The sequence below is a fragment of the Sceloporus occidentalis genome, unplaced genomic scaffold (assembly GCF_023333645.1).
Source record: "Sceloporus occidentalis isolate IW3139 unplaced genomic scaffold, rSceOcc1.0.p SCAF_3, whole genome shotgun sequence".
NCBI classification, from domain to species: domain Eukaryota; kingdom Metazoa; phylum Chordata; class Lepidosauria; order Squamata; family Phrynosomatidae; genus Sceloporus; species Sceloporus occidentalis.
In genome coordinates this window covers 129,904,102-129,927,653 of record NW_028316983.1, presented here as the reverse complement: position 1 = coordinate 129,927,653, position 23,552 = coordinate 129,904,102, and the positions used below count along the sequence as shown (strand labels likewise).

Below are 23,552 nucleotides of genomic sequence, written 5' to 3'. Positions count from 1 at the left end.
TGTGCATATATGTGCCTTCAAGTTGCCTGTCAATTTATGGCAATCCCATAGGGTTTTTAAAAGCTAGAAGTTCCTTCCTCTGAAATACAGCCTACAGCACCTGGTATTCAGGGAGAGGGAAACCATTCAGAATATCTTATATTAGGGAGACTGCATGGATCTACATTTGAGTTAGTGCAAACATTTCTATTCAAACAAGCTGTATGTACACTTTTTATTCTAGTTAAGAGATTAAATTATACATCAAGGACAAATTGTAGAAGCATGGAACATACCATCCCCACTCACAAATTCCCAGTGGGAACTTGCTACTGGCACTTTAGCAAACTGCAGATTAGATTCTTGACACTTAAAAAGAAGAAGAAAAAGAAGAAAAAGGACACTACACATATTGCTTTCAAAACTACTTTAATATTAAAGTACCAACGATTCTGATGTTACACACTCATTCACTGTTTTTCATGCAATTCTAAAATGTAAAGTTTTAAGGCACCAAGCAGATCTTGTCCTCTGAAATTCTCATTCATTGGGAACATTTTTTTCCCTGTGTTAAAAAGCCACCTGGCTCATTCAGGAGCTGTGCTATGCTTATTAAAAGGTATCAGAAAGCATTCAGAAGTAATGTCACCATGTTCATTTAAGTTTTCATCTTCAAGAGCCAGCTTGTAACACAGTAAGGCACCGTCAATACAAGCCTCTTTCCTCCAGAGAAAAAGGCCTGGCTGAAGAAAAATCCACTTGTATCTGGTTGTTCCCCTACAATAAGTTTGCTAAGTGCACCCCTTCCCCAAAAGATCTAAGCTATATGGCATGTCATGCAAACAAATTAAAACATATTCCAAACGTAATACAAACAAGATTTAAACACAAAGAAAAGGAGACAGCTCTTACTCTTGAATCTGGACCATAGCTGGCATCACATGGCTCAACTAGATACTACACCTAATACCTTCTGTTTGGGAAAGCCTTGCTTTCTTTCTCACATCTTGGTAAATGGGATGGGCCTACTCCAATTTTGATCTACTGGACGAGGGAGGTGGAGCCAACTGGTGTTAATAAAGGTTTTGTTCCTTTCCATCCGTGATCTGGGGAGGAGGTGAACTCAAGGAAAAACCCAGTTGAGGTGGGAATGTTTAAGTTTTCCTTACCTATGCACAGCAGACCAGACAATAAGAAAGTGAGTGTTTCCTGCACACTACACATTTCTTTTAGCTTCTAAGTCCAGGCCTCTGCAGGCTTACGTGGTACTAGTGCATTTACATTGTCTGCCAGCAAACAAGCATGCATCCTTTCCTTCCAAAACTGTAGGGACTGCTCAAAGAACTCAACCAAACAATTTAGTACAACTTAAGATACAGGAACCAATGTCCCAAAACAACAAAAACAAAGGAGGCCAGGCATCCACTATTCACATAGGTTTGCCTACAGAGCCAACTTAAAAGAGGAAGGGCCAGACACACAGGCATCCCCCACATGTAGGAGTCGTTCTGCAACATTCATTAGACCACTGGGCACCCTGTTAGAAAAAGAAAAACAAAAGAAAAACAAGTCTGAACAACTCTTAAAAGATGGTCCTTCTTTTCAAAGACATTGTCTTGCACTGGTCTGTGTGAAAACCTAAGCAGCAGTTCAGCGAGTTTCACATGGGAAGTAGATGCAACTCATTTCCACCATGGCATAAAGGGAATGTTTAAACCAAGCACTCCCAACATGGCATCTACAGGCTCTTGTTGTGCCACTGAGATCCCTTCCTTTATATGCCTCCAGACTCACATGAACCTGCGGGCCGCAGGTTGCCTACCCCTGAGTTAGACCATCAAAAGAATCAGAAAACAGTGGGCAAGTTCCTACATCAAGGAGGCAGAATGTAACACTTCATTTGCACAATTATGTGTCCCCCCCTCCCATGCTGACAGGGGTCAAACCCTGGGAGGGGCAGCTGAGAGGGGAGTCAATTTAAGTATGAAGCAGCAGCTAGTCTCAGTTTAGAGGAGGAAGACAGGACAGTATATTCTCAGATAGAGTACAATCTCGTCTTACTTCCCTTCAAAGTCCAGGCCAGCTGTATCTACTGATCATCTGAACTCCCTTCTCCCTCTATCTCCTGCCCACTGGTAAACAAAACCAGCTTCTACCAGAGCTTGACAAGTGGGTTGGTGATGGTGCAAACGGCTATAGAATAGTTCCCTTTGTACTATACAAAAAGAGACGCACATGTTCAGAAGCCTCAACTACACAGGTGATATCATTAAAAAAATCCTGCCTAGTAAATCATAGACATAACTGCCACTTCTAGAAATTTCTGCACCTAATGGCTGCTGCCATTTTCATGAGAATAGCATACTGGAATGGAGGGGGAGTATTGTTTGCAAAATATGGTGTTGTAAATTTCAGTATTTAAATGTTGAGTTAAAACTTTAGAACTATGTGTCTAGGCTTTCCTTAAGAAACTGCCTCATACTAAATAATGCATTTTATTTTACTACAAAATTTGTGGTTTCTATTTTCAACCCTTCCTACTTACCAGATGGCAAAGATTCCAATACTCATTCATATGGTTATCTACTCTCCTTGGCTTTAGGCAATATCTTTCCTCCTGCCTTTGTCCCCCAACATTCTTAAAACTTAACAACTCTCCATTTCCAAAAGATTTTGAATTTCAATTGACATTCCCTCACACAACTGGTTTATATAGGTCTCTAGATTATCAACTCCACTTCATGCATATGAGGAAGTAGGCTCAAGTGTATGAAAGAAGTTAAGTCTCAAAGGGGCTACAAGATCCCTTTCTATGAAGATGTATAAGATTAGGTAGCATAGGGTGCAGCAGCTTGCATTTCTTTTAATAAGGGCATATTTATTGAACATATTTATTGTTCAAAAGTAAGGCTTTCAAGTTTTTAAATCTGACAAATATGGCAAGCATTTTATATTGCCTGAACAGTAATAGTTTGATTTCATAGGGAAAGAAGAATTACATATGTGAAGTCGAAGGCTTTTATGGCTGGCATCCATAGTTTTCTGTGGGTTTATCGGGCTATGTGGTCATGTTCTAGAAGAGTTTATTCCTGACATGTACATATTTTTTATATATATATATATATATACACACACACACACACACACACACACACACTTTTCTGAAAATGCCTCATCTCTTCTGTGGGGAGAAACAAACCATAAAATACCCATCTCCGCTGCATGGCTTCCAAATTTCTGAGAATCTGTATCTCTATGATCCACTCACCCATCCACTATAGCAGTGGATTTTACCAACAGGCAACCCCTTCCCCATGGTACTTTACTGATGTTCCAAATGTGCCTTTCAAAAGGGCGGAAGACTCCTGTTTTGAACCATGGTACAGAAATAACATGACGGGTAATTGACAATGTAAGGCACTAGATCTTGTCTGATCTTGGATGTTAAACAGGGTCATCCCTGGTTAGTACTTGGATGGGAGACCACCAACAAATACCAGGGTGCTATAGGCTCTATTTCAGAGGAAGGAACTGGCAAAACCAGCTCTGAGTATTCCTTGCTTAAGAAAAACCAAGTCTCCCCTTAGAAGAGGAAGATTCTAAAATATAGCCTACAACACCTGGTATCGGTTGATGGTCTCTCATCTAACTACTAGCCAGGATTGACCCTGCTTAGCTTACAAGATCAGACAGGATGTGATATCTTTAAGGCATTTATAGACATACTACTTATCACAGACCTTTAGCTAACTGTAACTTTTTCCTGACTCTCCAAATTTGGGAGATACCAATAGTCAGCTCAGCAAGATATATGTAGCTCATTCTTCATTCTTATACTAATGAGTCACACAAACAGTATGAAAGGTTAGGAATATCCATCCTTTTGGCCATCCCATCATTCATTTAGTTTATTTTTTGGTTTGTTGTAATTTACTAATCTGGAAGAGCATGATAACCTAACATTCTTAGCTTTTTAAATTCTTCTCGGTACAATCTACTTCCCAATGTTATAATAATAAAGTTAAGGACACAATGACAAATGCCCGATACTTTCAAGAGGGATGCAGTAAAATTTTAACAGTATGCAGCTAAGCAGAGTGGAAAACTGATTCTCACTGTATGTAAGAGCATGTACCAAAGAGCATTTGTATTGTGTTGGTGTCATCTCCCCAGTTACTAATTTTTTAGTAAACATTACCAATTAATGTTATATGAAGCTGAAGGTGTTTAATTTATGATTTTGCTCTCTGAAGTCATTAAATCAAAGCGTTCTGTCATTATCCTTAACATACCTATTCTGCCTCCCCACTGCATTCACTACACAACACAGATGGGGGGAGGATCACCCCCAATCACAATGGTGGGTGAAGAGGTGACTGGGAAGCCTCTTATTCAACCCTATCCCATTCTTTAAATCTTTCAAATACAGCCTCAGCTGTAGACGGTGTGTCTGCTCTGAATGGAGGAAATTAATAGGATGGATGAGGATCCAGACAAGACAGAGGTGCTTACTGTCGAGTGGGTCCTAAACTTGGTTTGAAGATGAGCCAACCAATCCTGAATGGTATAAAACTCCCTCTGAAAGACTGTTCAGTTTTGAGGTAGGTTTGGCTCCGTTGCTGCAATGGCAGCTCAAATAGATGCAACGGCCAGGAGTAACAGCTTCAGCTTTGCCAGCTGTGCCCCTACCTAGAGCTGGATGACCTAAAGATTGTTGCACATGCATTGTAATGTAGATTGGGCTACCTCTGTACCAAGTTCAGAAACTTCAATTAGTTCAGAACCTGGCAGCCAGATTGGTTACTGTGACATCCAGGAGCGATCATATCACACCAATATTAAAACCACTCCACTGGCTGCAAATTAGTTTCTGGGCAAGGTACAAAATGTTTTTACCTTTAAACCCTACATGGTTTGAATCCAGGTTACCTAAGGGGTTGCCTCTTGCCGTACAATACAATACAATCATAGTGTTGGAAGAGAGCCCAAGGGCCATCCAGTCCAACTCCATCATGCAGGAATATGCGATCAAAGAACCCCCGACAGATGGCCATCCAGCCTCTCTTATAAAAACCTCCAGAGGACGAGCTTCTGCCACTTTCCAAGACAATATATTCCACTGTTGAACAGTTCTTATTGTCAAGAAGTTCTCCCAGTCTGCCCTGTACACTCAGGTCTTCAGGGAGACATTTACTAGACTCAGCCAGATGAGACATTTTCTTCAGCCACCCCTAGACTGTAGAACAACCTGCCAGAAGAAACTTCAGAGCTGAATACGCTGTCTGAATTTAAAATAACATTAAAGACCAGTTTCTTCTGGCAGGATTGCCCAGACTATTCTAAATTATACATGTTAAAATGTGGATTGTTTTAATATGTATGTGTCTTGTTTGTTATTTTGAACTGATGTGTGTTTTTAACTGATAAGGCGCATTTCTTGGGCTGTTGTTATTCTTTGCTTGATCAATGGGGAGAGGTGGGTAAGAAAGTAGTAGTAGTCTGTGTGTTCTACTGTATGTTCTTGAAAATTTATCAACTTTTAATGTTTCGTTTTGTACCTACTATCACTTTTGCGCTGTGTGAAGAGAAGAAACATTGAAGGCTTTCATTGCCGGCATCCATAGTTTTTTGTGGGGTTTTTGAGCTATGTGGCCATGTTGTAGAAGAGTTTATTCCTGATGTTTCACCAGCATCTGTGGCCTGAAAAACCCACAAAAACTATAGAAGAAACATCCTTCTTGGGCAAGCAGATCAAACTGATAACAGAAGCAAAGCACCTTCTTAAAAGCTCCCAGCTTTGACCTTCTGGCTTTGTTGTTCTGTGCCTTCAAGCAATTTCCAACTTATAGCAAACCCTAAGGCGGTTTGTCATCATGTGGTTTTCTGGGGCTGAGAATGTGTGACTTGCCCAACGTCACCCAGTGGGTTTCCATGGCTGAGTGGGGAACTGAACCCTGATGTCCAGAGTTATAGTCCAAACATTCATGCTGGCTTTCATTCTAGCTTTAGACAAAGATGTTAAAAAGATACTTACCCAGAGCACCGAGTAGCTGCAGTGCCACAACATTCTTGGCTTTTTCATTGTCCTCCAGGCCAGAATCATCTGGCTTGATCCATACAAACCCACTGAAGGGAGACAAATACCGAGGTATGACTACATGATACCAGAACTGCTTGAACCCTTCAGGGTTGCTTTGCACACATTTTGTGAAGAACTGAGGGCGCCCCAGCTGCTGCTTCTCACACTGTAAGTTGAGGTAGTCCAACATGCTGCCCAACGTTGGTAGTTTGTGGCAGTCTGCAGGCTCAGAAAGCTCTTCGTTCAGGGAATCTCTGCAAGAACCACCAGCTGACAAGATCTTTGGGATGGCCTGTTTTATATTGGGTTTCAACCAGTCTATTTCAATCTGGTCTCCACACAGACACAACGTTCCTGCATATGACAGAAAACAAATTATATTATCTTCCAATTCATCTATCAGTTTGAATGTAGCTCTAATCCTGAAGGTCAAGTATACATGCACCAAGACAAGAGAAGGAAAAAATACTACAGTAAGAAGAAAAAAGTGTTATGACTGCAGATAGGAATCATTTGTGTTTACACATACACCAATTATAGCTTATTGTAACAAACATAGAGCTCAAGTATCTAGGGTGATTAATATTACCAGAGTTTTTCATCAACAGTAACTGAGTGACTTTTATGCACAGATTAATCCCCTAGTAAAAGATTTGGGAGCACATGATTGCATAGATACTGTAGGACTGCAACATTTCTAAGTCCCAGCCCACACAAGGGATAGCGATTGGGAACTGCAGCCCTACAACATCTGGAGGAGCAACTGTTTCCCACTCTCACCTCACAATGAATGGTGTGTACTATAAATGATCAGTAGCATCCAATGCTCCACCCACTATTTCTTAAAGCATAAGCTGAGACAAACCTTCAACCAGAGCCTTCTTGGCTATTGCAGCAGCCTGATGGGAGATATATTTCACCTCTGCAAGCTGTCGTTGTCTCTTGAAGGGGCTAGGGTGCAAGGAAATGCTCAGGACTCCCGTGGTAAGCTCCTGTAGCATTGGCAGAAGATGGCACTCTTTCACTGAGGGAGAAAGGCCATCAATGCAGAGCTCACACTTGTTAGTACTTCTGCAAACAACTATGTGGCAGCCCATTTGGATTTCATATTTATTGAGCACAGTGATAGCCTTCTGAGCACTATACCGGTTCAAATACTTGGCATAAGCAAAGCCCCGGTTAAGCCCACTGAACGTCATCATCAGGCGAAATTCATAGAGCTTTCCGACACTTTGGAAAAGAGGAATTAGTTTATCCTCATATATATCTTGTGGGATCTTCCCTATGAAAACCTCTGTACCAGATGGTGGGGGACTGCCAAACCAATCTGTGGAGAGAACAAGAAAAAAAGAGATCACCAAAAGGCTATTTCCTCATTAAATTACAAGACATCCTACAACAAGGATAGGGAACATCCACCCTATGGGACTTTCATCTGGCACAGAAGCTTTTTCTGTAGGCCACATTTTTCTTCTTCCAGCCTTGTGCAGGAAATCCTCATGTATCCCCAATCACTGGTTGGATTTGTTCCTTCAGTTCAGTGAAATCTAGCTCTTACCTCCATATCAGGGATTGGAGATTTAAATTTTAAACACCATACTTTTTGCATTGGGAGTTTCACGCCAGGCTCTTCTCCTGCTAAAATAGCATTGTTTTTAAAAACATTATATAGTTGGGAATCCTCTCTTTCCTTTAATGCCTCGGGAAACTTTTCAGAATCGTAGCATTCATTTGCACTAAAACTTTATCACACACAGGACTTAGGGTTGCCCACTTAGTACCTCTGCCAAGACATTATCCCTGTCCCTCTTTCTAATTTGGCAATTTCTCTGGAGATTAGCCTCTCTTTCCCCATCCTGACTAGAATCTTTTCTTTTTTTAAATATAAGCCAGGAAAATTCACACACCCCCTTTTTCACAGTGGCAGCTGCACAGAGAAATGACCGAACCGCATAGAAATATAAATGAAGAGAGTCTTACATTTAAAAGGGTGTTTATTTAATCACAAAGACATAAAAACAAATGTTTCCTTGCCTCCAGCCTTCTTTTCCTAGGGATTGAGGGGAAAAAATCTACTTGATTCACAAGAGATCAGGCTAAAGTAGCTGACGGCTTTCATCTACCAGCAATTGAATCTGAAGCTGGAAGTATGAAGAGGCAGGAGGCAGTGTCAATGAAACAAATGCTCTTTTAACTGTGAGACTCATTTCCAGGTGTGTATGTGAGTGTGAGAGAGACAGAGAGAGACACACACACACAGGAACTGCAATGGTCTATCTGGAAAAGGAAATGGGGTGGGGGAAGTATGAAGCAATATTTTTTGCCTTCATTTCTGACAAGCCCCCATTTGGGAACGAGGGGTCATTTGCCACTGAATATTTTTTTCTATAGACTCCCCCCACCACCAAAATAAATAAATAAATAAAGGTTATAAAATTTCTCTTGTTACTTTTCCATCCCAAATTGAAAGGAAACACATTTTACATTTCCTAGCCCTTCTCCTCACCAGACTACTGGAGGTAAACAGAAGGTTTTCAGTGCAGGAAAGTAAGCCACAGCCAAAAGGCACCCACAGAACACCTCCTGGGTCTTGACCACCCCAAACCAGCATAACTTTCACATTATAAATTGTAGCAGAAGCAAGCAGGAAAGGGGTTTATATATGGATTTTTTGTGGTTGAAACGGTAACATTTTTTCCAAATGGTCTCCTACCAGGGGAACAACAGAAGAGGAATAACATCATATGGTATGTCCCAGCCAAAAATGAAATTATTCTGTTGTAATTGCAGTATACCTGACCCATGTGATACACTCCCTAGGTCTTGTTCCTGAGTAGGGTCTTGTTCCTGAGTAGATACGTCTATAAAAAGTCTAGAGCTTTGCATGCTGGGTGTGTGTGTGTGGGGGGGACAGATGGCCAGACTGGTAATAATTCTCCCTTGCTCCTCTATACACTTTACTTTTGCTCCTTCTACTCAAATCATGACATAGGAAAAATATGTCCTTGTTAAGGACAGAGATTCACAGCAACTAGTAGTCACTATAGCAAGATACCTCAGAAGATAGGATGCTGCCTTTTTATTGCCAGCAGCAATAACACTATTTGCAATAAATAGTTAACATATGCTTCTCATAAGTCAAGTTTTTTTACTTACCTGGTGGAGGGCCACCATATTTTCTCTGGCCATTGATCTGTAGTAACTGAACTCCTGTGTCTTTTACCCATGCCAGAAGCTCATTTTTTCTACACTGATTTATTTCACTCAGTGTCAGAGAAGGCACCTGCAACACAAACATGTATCAGACTGGCCCCAACACCTCCAAGACCTTCCATAAGCAGAGTTGATAGGCAGCTCCTGCAATGGTAACTGTAGTGAATGAAAAGCCAAAACTTTTGCTTAGCTCCATGCAACAATCTCAAGTAAGAATCCAGCAGGTTTCCCCACTGGCTGAACTTTTTAAGGCAAAAGGCAAAATCCTCTTCTCCGTACTTATTTATTTGAGTATTTATACCCCGCTCTTGACATTCTTTGTATAAACTGAAATTTCTCTCATAAAGGTAAGGCAGCAGAACTATAAAAATGGTTTTGCCCATATCATGATGTGAAATCCTGCAAGCAAGCTTAGGATATGGAGCTTTAAAATACAGTCTTAGAGCCCGTACAGATAGACCAATATAAAGCTGGTTCAGGTCACTTTGGAGGTATACTGTTTAAATCATGCATGCATTTGAAGAGTCCGAAAGCTTCGCCAAAGCTACACTGCAGTCCTTAGGATTGGAGCGTGGCTTTGGCGTGGCTTCCAGACTCTTAGGACGCATGCATCATTTAAACAGCATACCTTCAAAGTGACCCAAAGCAGCTTTATTTTGGCTTGTCTGTTCAGGCCTTATGTCAATGTTTTAAAACCATGTTTTTGTTTAAGCTGGCCACATGGCAGTGAACCAGAAGTCCTCTCCCTCTTGCCCTGTTATGGATTTTGGTATTTTTCTTCCAAAATTGACATCTCCTTTTCCTTTCACCCCCTTAAAATAATTCAATTATATAAACAGTGAGTAAACATATGATGGAAGGAGATCAATAAACACAGATTTCTACATGAAAAAGAGAAAGAGGAGGCAGCCCCAGAAGGAGATGTGTACAGAACTGGGGGAATTCACTGCAATACACACCCAGTCACTGTAAAATATCCCTTTCTAAGATATATACAGAAGGGGCTGTGGTTGTGTGCTTGCAAATCGCTTCCAACTTATGGCGACCCTAAGGCTCTATCATGGGGTCTTCTTTGCAAGATTTGTTCAGTGGGGGCTTTACCACTACCTTCCCTAGAGGCAGAGAGAGTGTGACTTGCCCAGGGTCACCCAGTGGGTTTCATGGCCAAGTGGAGAATTGAACCCTGGTCCAACATTCAAACTGCTTTGCCACACTGGCCCATAGATGGGAAGCCCACTGCAATATACAGTTTTGTGTACTGCAGTTTCACTGACTGTGAAGTACTCCTTCTGAGATGTGCACAGCTCAGCTTACTTTTGCAAAACACCTCTGTAGTAACACACATAGAGGAAAATGAAGAAAGAGCAAAGGAGGCTCACAGTCAGCTAAGTGCGGAAGGGAAGGGATGGGAGTCAGGCCCAAGCCCTGAAACCAGCTGCCCACCCTTTTGAGTAGATTGTGTGGTTCCCAAACTATGGTCTTCCAGATGTTTTGGACTCCAGCTCCCAGAATTCCTGACTGTTGGCTTCTGGAAGCGGAAGTCCAAAACACCTGGACAAACAAAGTTTGGGAATCACCACTTTAAAGCCTTGAGCTTCAGGGGTGAAGGAGGCACAGAGCATGGGGAGTGGAAAGCGAAGTTGTTGCATGCTTCCAAGGCTGCATCCACACTGGAGATAACCCGGTTTGGTACCGCTTTAAATGCCTTGGCTCAAGGCTATGGAATTCTGTGAATTGGAGTTTGTTGTGGGCCTCACAACAAACTCCAGCTCCCAGAATTCCATAGCCTTGAGCCAGAAAGAGTTAAAGCAGTGCCAAACCAGGTTATCTCTCCAGTGTGGATGCAGCCCAAGTCTTACCACCCACCAGATTTGTTTGGATGACTTTTTCCTTTGCCTTCCTTTGAGGCTGAGAGAGTGTGGACTCGCCCAAGGTCTCCACAGTGGGTTTCCATGGCCGAGTGGCAAAATTCGAACGCTGGCCTCATCCAGAAAAAGTCACGACGGAGACAACGAGGAAAACCGGTCCCTCTCCTGAAACTGCTTTTTTTTTTTTAATGGAGGTACAGTGTAAATTGTAATCAAACCGATAACACATATATAAAGCTAAAATAAAAATAAAATAAAACATTGGTGAAATAGGATTGTAACACTGTATATGCTGATTTTATGGTGTCTGTAAAGCGCCATGTAGATTTATGGCGCTACATATATAAGCATTAATAATACTAATACCAATACTAATACAATACAATAACATGAACAGAAATTAAGTTTTCCCACTGGAAAAGGCTGAGTACCTACTAGCTGTAGGTATAGCATGGTTATAGAGTGTTAGACTTCAACTCTTGAGTCCAGGATGAGATTCAGCTCAGCCATGGACCCCATTGGGGGGGGACCTTGGTCAGGTCACACTCTCTCAGCCTCAGAGGATGACTGTGGCAAAAACAAAAAAACACAACAAAGCCCAACCTTCTTAAGAAATCTTGCCAAGAAGACTCCAGGAGAGGTTCACACCACTTTTGGGTGGCCATAGGTCAGAAACCACTTGAATGCACACAACAACAACAACAGCAGCAGCAAAAATATGTAGAGATAATCTTGTAGACCCTTTGAGGCTGACTGAAAGGAAGAATGAGCATGAGCTTTCCTAAAGTCTACTTCCTCAGGTGCATTTTATGTCTTGTAATGTCCAAATGCATGTAGACAGAGGTCCTGTAGCCCCTTTGAGAGGAACAGAAAGGAAGTAGTTGGCAGCAGGAGCTTTTGCAGACTAAAGTCTCCTTCCTCAGGTGCATTTATGGCATGTAAAGTCCAAATTTATGCAAAGAGAGGACTTGAAGCCCCCTTGAGACTAACAGAAATGAAGAAGTTGGCAACAGGGGCTTTCCTAGATTTCAATCTACTTCCTCAGGTGCATTTATGTCATGCAATGTCCAAATGTATGGAGAGAGAGAGACCTTGAAGCCCCTTTGAAACTCACTGGAAAGAAAGAAACTGGTAGCAGAAGCTTTCCTAGGCTAAAACCTACTTCCTCAGGTGCAAAAAGTAGTTCCTACTCCTGAAGCACCCAGTCCTCCTCCATCCCTACCTTCCTTTGCAGGGGAGCAGCCATGGCACCTGCACACTTTGCAAGCAACTCCCAGCAGAGCAACACCTTGGCAGCCACGCCTGCCTTCTCCCCTCGTGCCTCCTTTTATATCCCGCCAGGAACAGGGCAGTTCCTCTTGGAGGCTTCTGATTGGGTGCTGCTGCTGCGCTTCCAGAGGCTCCTTGGTTCTGATTGGGTGCTGCTGCTGCGGTGGAGCTTCCAGAGGCTTCTCTTCCTCAGATGCCTTCATCTCCCAGAAGCCTCAGCCATGTTGGCCAATAGCCTGGGATTCTGGGAGTTGGAGTCCAAAACCCCTTAAAGAGCACAGTTTAGGGACCACTGACTGGGATCATAGAGGAATAGGAGTAAAGTGAAATATTCATACAGTGGGCCCTTGTTATCTGCTGGGTTTGGTTCCAGGACTCCCATGGATAACGAAATGTATGGATGCTCAAGTCCCATTATGTGCAATGGCATGGTAAAATGGTGCCATTTCCTTATATAAAATGGCAAAATCCAGTCTGGCTATTTCTTTTTTGGAGTATTTGCAAGCTGTGGATGCTTGGATCCGTGGATAAAAAAAAGTCCATGGATATAAGGAGGGCTGACTGTACATATGGAGACTATATATATAGATATATATATATATGAGAAAGATTAAAGTGGATCAAAACAAGTAATAATCACCCAGGACTCAAGGAAGGAACACGTCTATGTTATGCGTTACATGTTTTTTTAGATATTCCAGAATGAATGAACGCTTTTGTTAAATGTTCAGTATGTAAAGAATGTAAGTTAGTAGATCGTGTAAGTTTTCAAGGTATGTTACGTCGTTATTTTGTTATGTTCTATGTTTTATATGTAACATACGAGAGTATACTCTCGTCCCTCCACATTCACTGGGGTTAAGGGCACAGGACCCCCGTTAATGTAGAAACCCACAAAACGCCATGTTTTTACCAGAGAGGACACCTCTCTAGGAATTTCTAGGTCCTCCAGTGCAACTCTGTGGTCAATGTCCAGCAGACACTGACCATAGGACTGCCCTGGAGGAGCTACAAAGGCCTAGTGGAGCGTTCTCTCTAGGAATCTCTAGGTCCTCCAGTGCAACTCTGTGGTCAATGTCCAGCAGACACTGACCATAGGACTGCCCTGGAGGAGCTACAAAGGCCTAGTGGAGTGTTCTCTCTAGGAATCTCTAGGTCTTTCAGTGCGACTTTTAGTTATAGTCAACCATAGAGTTGCGCTGGAGGACCTAGATATTCCTAGAGAGAACATATTAATAAAATCCGTGACTAGTTAAATCCACAAAAGCCAAAGCCACAAATGTGGAGAGACGAGTGTATGTGGAACAAAAACATTTTTTAAAACCCCTAATGTTCATGTTACTTGTTATGTGTGCCTTCAAGTTGTTTCCAATTTATGGCAATGCTAAGGTGACCCTTTCATGGGGTTTTCTTGGCAAGATTTGCTCAGACTGGAGGGGGGGGGGTTGCCTTTGCCTTCCTCTGAGGCTGAGAGTATGTGACTTGCCCAACATCATCCAGTGGGTTTCTGTTGCTTAGCAGGGATTCAAAGGCTGGTCTCCAGTCCTCATCTAACACTCAAACCACTACACCACAGTTAATTAATTCATTAATGGTCATTGCCTAATGCAGTGTTGAAAAAGTAACTTGGCGTAATCACCTCTACTGTTGCTCATCACTTTTTGTTTAGAGGAACTCCTGCTGAAGTTGTTTCCTATTTTTACACTCTCTTTCTGGGGAGTTAGCCTTTCTGAACTTGCTTCTGATTCACTGCTGATCAAGCTTGCATCTGGACCGCAGAAATAACCCAGTTTGACACCACTGCAGCTGCCATGGCCCACTGTGATTAAATTCTGGGATTTGTAGTTTGTTGTGGCACCAGAGCTCTCGGACAGAGAAGGCCGAATTGCTCACAAAACTACACGTCCCTGAATTCCACAGCACTGAGCCATGGCAGTAAAAGTGGTGTCAAACCAGATTATTTTTGGAGCGTGGACGCAGCCAAAGTCGAGCTCTTTTCAGATTCCTGCACTCTGCACTGGGCATGGAGAAGACCTAAAGTGTGTTTAATTTTCCTAACTATCCTGGAGTGTTGTTAGTGTTGGAACAATTGCCTTCAGCCATTATTCTAATGTAATACTGAAAACATTTTGACTTAATTTGTATTGTTAGTCCAGACTAAGCCAGAGCTATTGAATCAATTGGATTAGCCAGTGGGTTTTTGTTCAACCATTGATTCATTTGGGCCATTTTAGATGGGATTAGTAGCAGTGGTTTCCAAAATTTGGCCCTCCAGATGTTTTGGACTTTAAGCAGAAGCTGGATGGCCATCTCTTGGGGATGCCTTGATTGAGATTTCCTGCATGGCAGGGGGTTGGACTGGATGGGCCTTGGGGTCTCTTCCAACTCTATGATTCTATGATTCAAGGATAAGGCTTCTGTCTTTATAGTTACAGTTTCGTAAACAGGGAGAAATCTAAGAGACTACATTTGATATTGACTCCAAGAACTAATGCATAATATTTTATAGTAGTAGTAGTGAGAAAGAGGAGGAAGATGCCAGTTGAGGCTTCAGTCCTGAATTCCAATTTAATTAGAATTCTTAAAATTAATTACAGAATGAGGGGATTCTGATTTTCAAATTGTTGTTGTTCTTGTTGTTGTGTGCCTTCAAGTCATTACCAATTTATGGCAATTCAAAGATGAACCTATCATGGGGTTCCCTTGGAATGTTTCTTGTGTGTGTGGGGGTGCCATTGCCATAATCTTAGGCTGAGACAGTGTAACATGCCCAAGGTCATCCAGTGGGTTTATATAGTTGAATCAGGATTGAACCCTGGTCTCCAGAGTCATAGTTCAACACTCAGACCATGTCACTCTGGCTTTTAGGATTCAAATTATCTTTCAGGAATGTAGATGCCTACTGCTGGACAGCAGAACTACAGTTTTCTGTCCAAATTACAGTAGGAAAGAACAGAGCAAAGTCAAGAGTCCAAAACATCTGGAGGTTCCAAAGAGCCACTAGACTAACCAATAGAGACAGCGTGGTGTAATGGTTTGAGCACTGGACTGTGATTCTGGAAACCACAGTTCAAATCCCTGCTCAACCATGGAGACCTACTGGGTGACTTTGGGCAAGTCACACACTCTCAGCCTCAAAAGCCCAATAATATGAACTTATGGCCTTAGAGTTGCCATAAGTTGGAAACAGTTTGAAGGCACACAACAGCAGCAGCCACAACAACAAACTAACCCAAAAGACTGTGGCTTTTGTGTGGTAGGGAAATAAAATGCACAATAGAAAACAAGTGCAGTTGGCAATACTTGAAGTATCTTGGAGACTCAGCTTGAAACTAGAAAGTAGATACTTGAGACTTGACTTGAGATTTGGACTAAAAGACTTGAATGTTGGACTGGATTAAAGTTATCAGTTTCGGCCCTGAAATGTTAAGGCCTGGGGTTGCTCCTGACCCAGCGATCCTAAAAGAGGGAGGTGTTAGTAGATGCCAGTGGAAAGAACTGGTACATTTTGGACTATCCAGTGTAGCTTTGCACAAATAGGAAATATGTACATTCATCCAAATGCCTGTATTCTCGGATGCATGATATTTTTGAGTTGAAAAGTAGGATAAAAATCAGTTATGGTACAATTATTGAAACAATTGTCCATTAAAATCTGGGACCTGATGGCAAGATTAGTGTTGTGCCTATTGTTTTAAAAGTGTTGACAGCTTAGACTGAATGCCTCCAAATATATGCAGATTGTTTCCCTCCCAAGGAAACTGATTTTAAAGGACTGGCGGGCATGTGCAAAGGGCCTCTGATTTGTAAAGCAAATGCTACCCTATCTGCATGGAACAAGATTGTGCTTCAGAAACAAGGCATGCACTTTCTGAAGGCTAGGAAATCCCTAAAACAGTGATGGTGAACCTTTTAGAGACTGAGTGCCCAAACTGCAACCCCAAGCCCACTTATTTATTGCGAAGTGCCGCGTCCTTCTAACTTTCCAATAACAAACTCTGGCAAGCACTATGCTGAGGTGGTGGCACACGTGCCCACAGAGAGGGCTCTGAGTGCCACCTCTGGCACACGTGCCATAGGTTCGCCACCACTGCCCTAAAATTTAATGTTATCCTATCTCTAATTCACAGCTTGCCTTTATGAACCAAAACTGTACCTGCAATCTGAAAGAATGAGAAAAACCATTGTTGCAGTTAGGCTATTTGTAATTGCCTTCTGCCTGTGCTTTGGATATTCAGAACTGAAAGAGTGGACAGAAGCAGGGATATTTTTTCCTCTCTCTTCCTATTTGCACATTTTGGACTGTTACGTAACAGTGTCACAGCAATATCCTTCTGCAAGTGGAGTTCCTCAAAAAACACTTGAAATGTGTTGTGAAGAAGTGCTGACAAGAAGCTGGTTTTGGTTACGTGCCGTTTAGGAACGATAAGCAGATTTGAAAGAGCAACTTGCAGCTGAAAAAATAAAGAGAAGTCATTTGTGCTCTGTTGCTTTTTCAAGAAAGAAGGAATGAGTAGAGTATGCGAACAAAATTAATGTGTCTTCAACTAGGATATCCTGGAAGCAGAAGGAATTGGCACAACTAGAGCATTTGGATAGTGAGTAAGTTCTGTTTTGTTGCTTAATTTCAATACCTCTCCTGCCTTCTACCAGACAGCTATCCTAGCACATGTGCAGTGCGCTCCTGTCCACATTTCCCCAAAACCCAGTCCCCCACTGTGTTCAGTCACAGTTTACGTCCAAAGGTGTGCACAGGAATGCTGTCTAAATTTGGTGTAGCAGATTATCTGGGCTTTATTTATTCCTCAGTGAGTTCCTCACAGGCCTTGACAGTAAAGGAATGGCATCACTGACACTGTTTAGCAGTTTTTGCCTTGAATGAGGAGCCTGATTCCATACATTTAGTAAAACAAAGTAGGCCAGAATTTATTAACAACAATAAAACAAAACATGAAAATATGAAGGGAGAGGGGAGGGCACTGCTGGAGTGACAGGTGGCTTTTGAGTAAACTTCAAATTGCATGGTCTGCTCTGTGTAACAAAAAATATTCTGCGTGGCTTTAAAAGAAAAATCTTGGCACTTTGGGAACGAAAAACTATGTAAATCTATACACCAGCCAATTGACTGGTGGAGCAGAGGGCAGGTAGCCAGGGGAAATGCCTGGTAGAGCTTAGGAAAGTAATAATGAAAATAATACTTTTTAAAATCGCCTGTATGGTGAAAGCACAAATGGAAATACAGGATATCTCTAGAAGCAGATTGTTATTTGCTCACTCGCTGCATGCAAGTAGTAGTATATTTGTAAAACCTGTATGCTCTTTTTAAAAGACCAAGGAACCAACCAGGAGGAGAATGGATACTTGTAAAGAGCTCAAAATGAGCCTATATTAAAAATCAGTCCTATTTCCCAGTAGATAAGAGCCCCACATCCTGTAGTTTGGTGACCCCATGTGAGTGGAGCCAACCCTAGAAGGCCAGTCTTGTCCTGCCTTTCACTCCAGTAGGATGTGTTTGCTGTTGCTCTGCAACTTCTTCGCTATAGCCACTCCAGTCCTTTTCCTTCTCTTCATTCCTCTAACACCCCACTTTGTTTCCTTTTAGCCCTGTTCTATGGGCAAGAAGGCACCAGCCTCCACGCCTAGCCGATGGATCAGGCCCTGCATTACTACGTGCCATGAATTCTTGGGAGATTGCCACCAGAAACCAAGTCACCCATGCCAAAGAATTCAGGGGCATGAGCACCTCTAACCATCATAGCTCCTATACCAAAGAAGACCATCAGGGTGGCCACATACAAGACATCATACACACTTGTTAGACATCACTAGCTTTACAGCTTGGCTTGGCTGAGGCTGCTGTTGACAGCAGGGTCTTGCATCAGGTGCTCAAACCTATGTCTCTGAAGGGCCAGCACCACCCACCCTGTTTTGATCGGCTTTGGTAAATCCCAAACTACAGGGATTATCTACTGGGGAAAGGGACATTGGCACACAGCAAACAACTCTTTTGTATTACTTCAGTGTGTTAAATGCTCATATGGTGCTAGGTGGCTGGATAATAAAGTCAAGCATTTTTGCAGCCTGTTGACCCCCAGGTCTTCTGTTGGCCTTTCCCTTCCTGTGTCCATTCTCCATTCTGCTTCTCACTACCTCCTACTTCGGGGCTCATATACTTTGAAGGGTCAAACTGAAGCTATTAGTGAGTAATTTAGCCAGGTCCTGCCTCTATCCTGCCCATGTTTTTCTTATCTACAAAAATCTACTAAGATTCCACGAGTCAGTTTTGAACTGCTGCTTCTATATATACAGAGTGATTCAAAGAGAATGGTGCAAAAATAAATAAGAGCAGTTTTACTTTTGCATTCTTTTTCAATCACCCAGTACTGGCAAAATAGTTAAGAAGGAGAAGGCATTAAGAAGCCACAGAGTTCAGGGGTATTACTTAGCAGACGCTGCTTCAGATTGCCTTTGATAAAAAAAAAAAAAGTCTTATCCTGCAGTTTATTGTCAGAAACATTTTAGAAAATATTGCTGGAAGTATGTTGTTATTTTTTTGTGCCCCTTCAGAACATTTCCAACTTATTGCCACCCATATTGCCACCATTGTGGGGATTTCTTGGGATTTCTTTCTCAAACCACTACACCATGATGTAGCTTTACTGTGGCTTTTCTCTTTTTCAGGCTGTGCATCATGCATAGAACTCAGGCCCTTGTATTCTTCCTTCTGCTGGGTTTGAACTTCCCTAAAGCAAAAGGCATGTGTTACTTGTCCCAACAGCACTGTGTGTGTTCACTACTAGAGCTGAAGAAGTCAGAGGCCCAAACATTCTTTAACTGCCTGCCAGCCACCACATATGAGCTTCAAGGTGGAAACCTGGCACAGTTTTTTAGAAATGGCTTTTCTAGAACTGAGCTGAAGTCAAATGAAATTGACTTTCTGGAGGCTCTCCAGGTAAGCAAGCTGATCTTTACAGACCTCATTGTGCCAGAAGTTCTCTTGCCAGTAGCCCTGAAAATTATTTCCTACACACCTCAGGTCTCTGAACTGAAGTTTGTAAACTGTACTTTCCTTAGATCTGCTGACCAGCTTGACACAGATGGATTTGACCTAAAGGTTTCTTCTTTGCATTTCCACAAAGTCATGGCTGCCCCTTTGGATGACAGAGTAGATTCATCCAGCTTGAGAAGATGGCTGGAGACCCTAGAAAACCTGTCAGTAACAGAGTCAGAAGTCACATCTATCCCATGCAAAATCAGCACAGTGTTGAGAGCATTGCGCTTCTTGGATCTTTCAGGAAACCGTTTCCAGGACCAGGGCATAGAGAAATCATTTTGCAAAGGTACTTTCCCTCAGCTCCAGATGTTAAAACTACATGGCAACAATCTGACCTCTTATGAGACAGTGTGCCAGACTCTGGCTCATCTCAACCAGCTCACTCACTTGGACCTCAGTCAGAATGACTTCATGCCTGAACTCGTCTCCTCTCCTTGCTTGTGGCCACCATCTCTACGTGTTTTCAACTTGTCCAGCACAGGATTTGAACACATGGGCAGGTCTCTGCCCCCTGACATTGAGATACTAGATCTGAGTGCCAATCACATTTTTACCCTAGACCTCTCCATCCCTGGGCTGAAAGAGCTCTACCTGTCCCACAACAGGCTGCAGTCCATCCCCTCAGTCAAGGGGCTTCCAAGTCTAGAAGTGCTCAGTTTAGATCACAACCAGCTCTCGCAGCTTCCTACTGAAGGCCTTCTGCATTTGAAAAACCTGCACAGCTTAAAAGCCGGACACAATCTCTACAATTGTTCTTGCCGCCGGACTATCAAGGAAATCCAGGACTTGGCCACCAGCAAGGCCTTGCTGCCCGATTGGCCTCATGACTACATATGCAGCTCCCCTCTGGATTACCAGGACTATGTCCTGAATGAAGTGCCTCTCTCCTCACTGCAGTGCAGCAGGGCAGCCATGCTCAGGCAGGGCTCAGGGGCCACTTTGCTGACATGCCTTCACTTGGTCCTTTCTTTGCTCTCATTGCCAGCATATAGAACCCAACCTACTGTGCTGTAAATCAAGCAGCTAAGTAGAATGCCTGGATGAGAATGGTTGAAGCTTTGGAGGGAAATGGTCAACTTAATAAGGGTGTTTGGTTACCTGAGAACATTCTGTTATAACTACCAACGCAGGTGTGTTTTCTGCTGGAAGAGAAAGAGGTTTGTTTGGAAAAGAAAACTGATTTGTAGATGTGATTGTTTCCAGAGACCTCCATCAACTTCCAGCTTCATTTTTTCCATAATATATATTTTTTACTGAAATAACATTATTAATCTCCACCTTCCCCTGACAAAGCATGATGGCTCAGTTTCACATTTACACTTGTAAATGTTAATGCAATTATATTGGTCATACCCCAATTTCAAAAAAAGGAGAGAAAATGTGAAGGAAAAAAGGTAATGCTTTATACAGTATGGTATTGATTTAGAACATTCTATGCTGATTGATTACTACAGTGGGCCCTTAGTATCTGCTGGGGGTTAGTTCCAGGATCCCCATCGATGCCAAAATCCATGGATGCTCAAGTCCCATTATATACAGTGGTGTAGTAAAACATTGTCACTTATATAAAATGGCAAAAACCAAAGTTTGCTGTTTGGAATTTTTATTTTTTGCAATATTTTCAATCTGTAGATGCTTGAATTAGTGGTTTAAAAAATTTGTGGATATGGAGGGCCAATCGTATATACAATGGTGTAGTAAAATGGTGTCCTGTGTATAAAATAGCAAAATGAATATTTGCTTTTTGGAAATTATATTTTTGGAATTTTTTCAAGGCATGAATGCAGAATCCATGGAAAAGGAGGGTCAACTGTACAACACATGGTCCTTTCTTCTGACAAATGTAAACAGAAACGTAACTGCACGTCTGCGTAGTGCTGTATTATAAACACACAATACCACAATCGGCTTCTACAATATATGCTGCACTGACTGAACGAAAAAATTATGCTTTGCATGACACTGTTGCAACCATTTTACTGTTTATTCCCCCAATTCAGTGCCTTCTCTTTGTTCAGTCTGTATACTGTGTTTTGTTTTGACCCTTTGGTGTATCCAGGAGATCCAATCAGTGGAGATCCCTTCTACACTGCCTAGTTTTGTTGCATTTTTGAGCATGCACACACACGTGTGTGCATATGTGTGTGTGTGTGTGTATGCACATACATACAGCAAGGCCTAGGTATCTGCTGGGGTTAGGCTCCAGGGCCCCCTCTGGATGCTCAAGTCCCATTATATACAGAGTGGCATAGTAAAATGGTATCCCTTCAATAAAATGGCAAAATTAAGGTTTGCTTTTTGCTGCTTTATATTTTTTTGAATATTTTGAATCCGCCTGTGCAGAGGGCTGACTGTACATGTGTAATTTATGTCAAATCAAAAAGAGATTTGTATTTTAAAAACACTGCATAGACATAACCAGTTACAGCACATGTGCACACATAGGTTTAAACTCCAGCTATAATCCTTGGAAGTGTTGCTCTGTAAGCTGTCACAAACTTGCTTTTGTTGCATTGGATGGAGCACACCTACCCCTTTGGGACCTGTGCCAATGCTAAAGCTGAAAGGCATTTGTGTCTATGTATGTATGTATGCATTATGTATGTACACCACTAGTATTAAGAATTTCACAGGTCAGAATTTGGCAGCTGGGTGATGCAACATCCAGTGGCAGACATGGGGTGTCATCATCACACCACTTGGAGGGCATGCCCAGGGTGACTCAAGAGGCTGATGCAAAGGACAATTGCAGGCACCTGTGTGAGGATATCATGCCATGATCAATATGTATAAATATGGGTGTGATCTGTGAACAGTGTGGCTAATTGTTGATGGTTGGTTGGAGAGTCCTTGTCGTATATATAGTGCTGTATATACTTAATAGTAAAGTTCTGTAAACAGAACTTGAAGACTCTTGAGCATCCTTATGCTTTTTTTTAGCATCCTTATGCAGTTGTAGGTGGTGGCAGCACTGCAGAGCCCAGCAGAGAAGGACCATGAGTAGTGTGCAGCTCTGACGTGTTAGTGATGAGAGAAGTATGTCAATTATCTTTGTCTATTTAGAGCTGTCACCCTTTCCATGATGGACTCCTGCAGTGTCTTCCCATTCCAAATAGATATAGTCTGTTCCTGAGAAGTCTTCCTTGCTCTTCACTTTACACTTCAGTTCTATGAGTTGTCCAGGAATGCTTGATATTGGATAGCCTATACAATTTACTAAGTGAATAATAAAACAAGCTCAAGTTCTCAAAAAATGGATTATGTTAGGGGGCTCTTCCTGCCAACAGCAAGCCACTCTCCTATTCCCATCCCCTAGATTCTGCATATCTGGCCACTGCAAAAGCCATACTGTCTTGCATCTGTTCCTTCCTCCAAGGTTTCATTTTGCTTATCAGAGGTTAGTACCATCATCTGCTTCCAAAAACTGGTTTCTTCTCTGGAATGTCTGTTTCAATACCCAAAGTGGTCTATACCTCTGGACATCACAAAAGTGACTGTAACTTTCCTCTCTTGCGGGAATCAACACTGTGAATATCTCAGGATGGTACGAATTCTATTCCAAAATGAGCCCAGAAAGCCATGGCCCAAATCTTAGTTCACGATGCTAGCAGTCGCACCTTCTCCAAGGTAATAGTAGCAAAGGAAGGCAGACCAAGGTCTCTGTCATACCATCATGAAATTATGCCACTTTGATTGCCATGGCTGTATCCTACAGAATACTGGGTTTGTGGTTTGAGGAGGCACAGAGAGTTCTTTGACTGAGAATTCAAAATACCTCATGAAAACTACCAATCCTAGGATTCCATAGTATAGGACCATGGCAGGTAAAGTGATATCAGAGTGCTATTACTGAGTAATGTGAAAGTCTACCAGCTCTAAGCAGGCTATTTCGCTAATGCCTTACATCCTTTGTTGCTCTTCTGTCTATGCCAATCTAGTTATATTGGCATAGTGCACCCATATAACTCCATTGCTCCAGTCCAGAGCTCTTTTCCCCTATCCTTTAGATAGGCCACTGAAAGGGAGCAAATAGGCCAAAACAGACTAAAATGGAATGTGCTTGCTAGGCCTCAGGGTTTAATCTGTCACA

General features: G+C 42.2%; 2 protein-coding genes across 2 annotated transcripts; one reads left to right on the top strand and one right to left on the bottom strand.

Annotated features, from left to right (window-relative positions):
• Positions 1 to 429: 429 nt before the first annotated feature.
• On the bottom strand, positions 430 to 12,428 carry DND1 (DND microRNA-mediated repression inhibitor 1). Its single transcript, XM_089518755.1, has 5 exons — positions 12,362 to 12,428; positions 9,215 to 9,341; positions 6,924 to 7,385; positions 6,014 to 6,412; positions 430 to 1,516 (listed from the first exon to the last, which is right to left on the bottom strand). The coding sequence occupies exons 1-5, from the start codon at positions 12,383 to 12,385 to the stop codon at positions 1,500 to 1,502; spliced, it is 1,029 nt and encodes a 342-aa protein (XP_089374881.1). The 5' UTR covers positions 12,386 to 12,428; the 3' UTR covers positions 430 to 1,499.
• A 4,410-nt stretch (positions 12,429 to 16,838) lies between these two features.
• On the top strand, positions 16,839 to 21,127 carry LOC149316779 (toll-like receptor 2). Its single transcript, XM_089518754.1, has 2 exons — positions 16,839 to 17,010; positions 19,090 to 21,127. The coding sequence occupies exon 2, from the start codon at positions 19,100 to 19,102 to the stop codon at positions 20,474 to 20,476; it is 1,377 nt and encodes a 458-aa protein (XP_089374880.1). The 5' UTR covers positions 16,839 to 17,010; positions 19,090 to 19,099; the 3' UTR covers positions 20,477 to 21,127.
• Positions 21,128 to 23,552: the final 2,425 nt, after the last annotated feature.

What these genes read in the sequence shown, in the direction of transcription:
- LOC149316779 (XM_089518754.1), top strand. Translation starts at nt 19,100, where the DNA reads ATGCATAGAACTCAGGCCCTTGTATTCTTCCTTCTGCTGGGTTTGAAC.
- DND1 (XM_089518755.1), bottom strand. Translation starts at nt 12,385, where the DNA reads ATGGCTGCTCCCCTGCAAAGGAAG. An exon ending in CTGCTCCCCTGCAAAGGAAG is followed by an intron (nt 9,342 to 12,361) that starts GTAGGGATGGAG and finishes TTTGTGTTGCAG; the next exon opens with GTGCCTTCTCTGACACTGAG. An exon ending in CAAGAAGGCTCTGGTTGAAG is followed by an intron (nt 6,413 to 6,923) that starts GTTTGTCTCAGC and finishes TGTCATATGCAG; the next exon opens with GAACGTTGTGTCTGTGTGGA.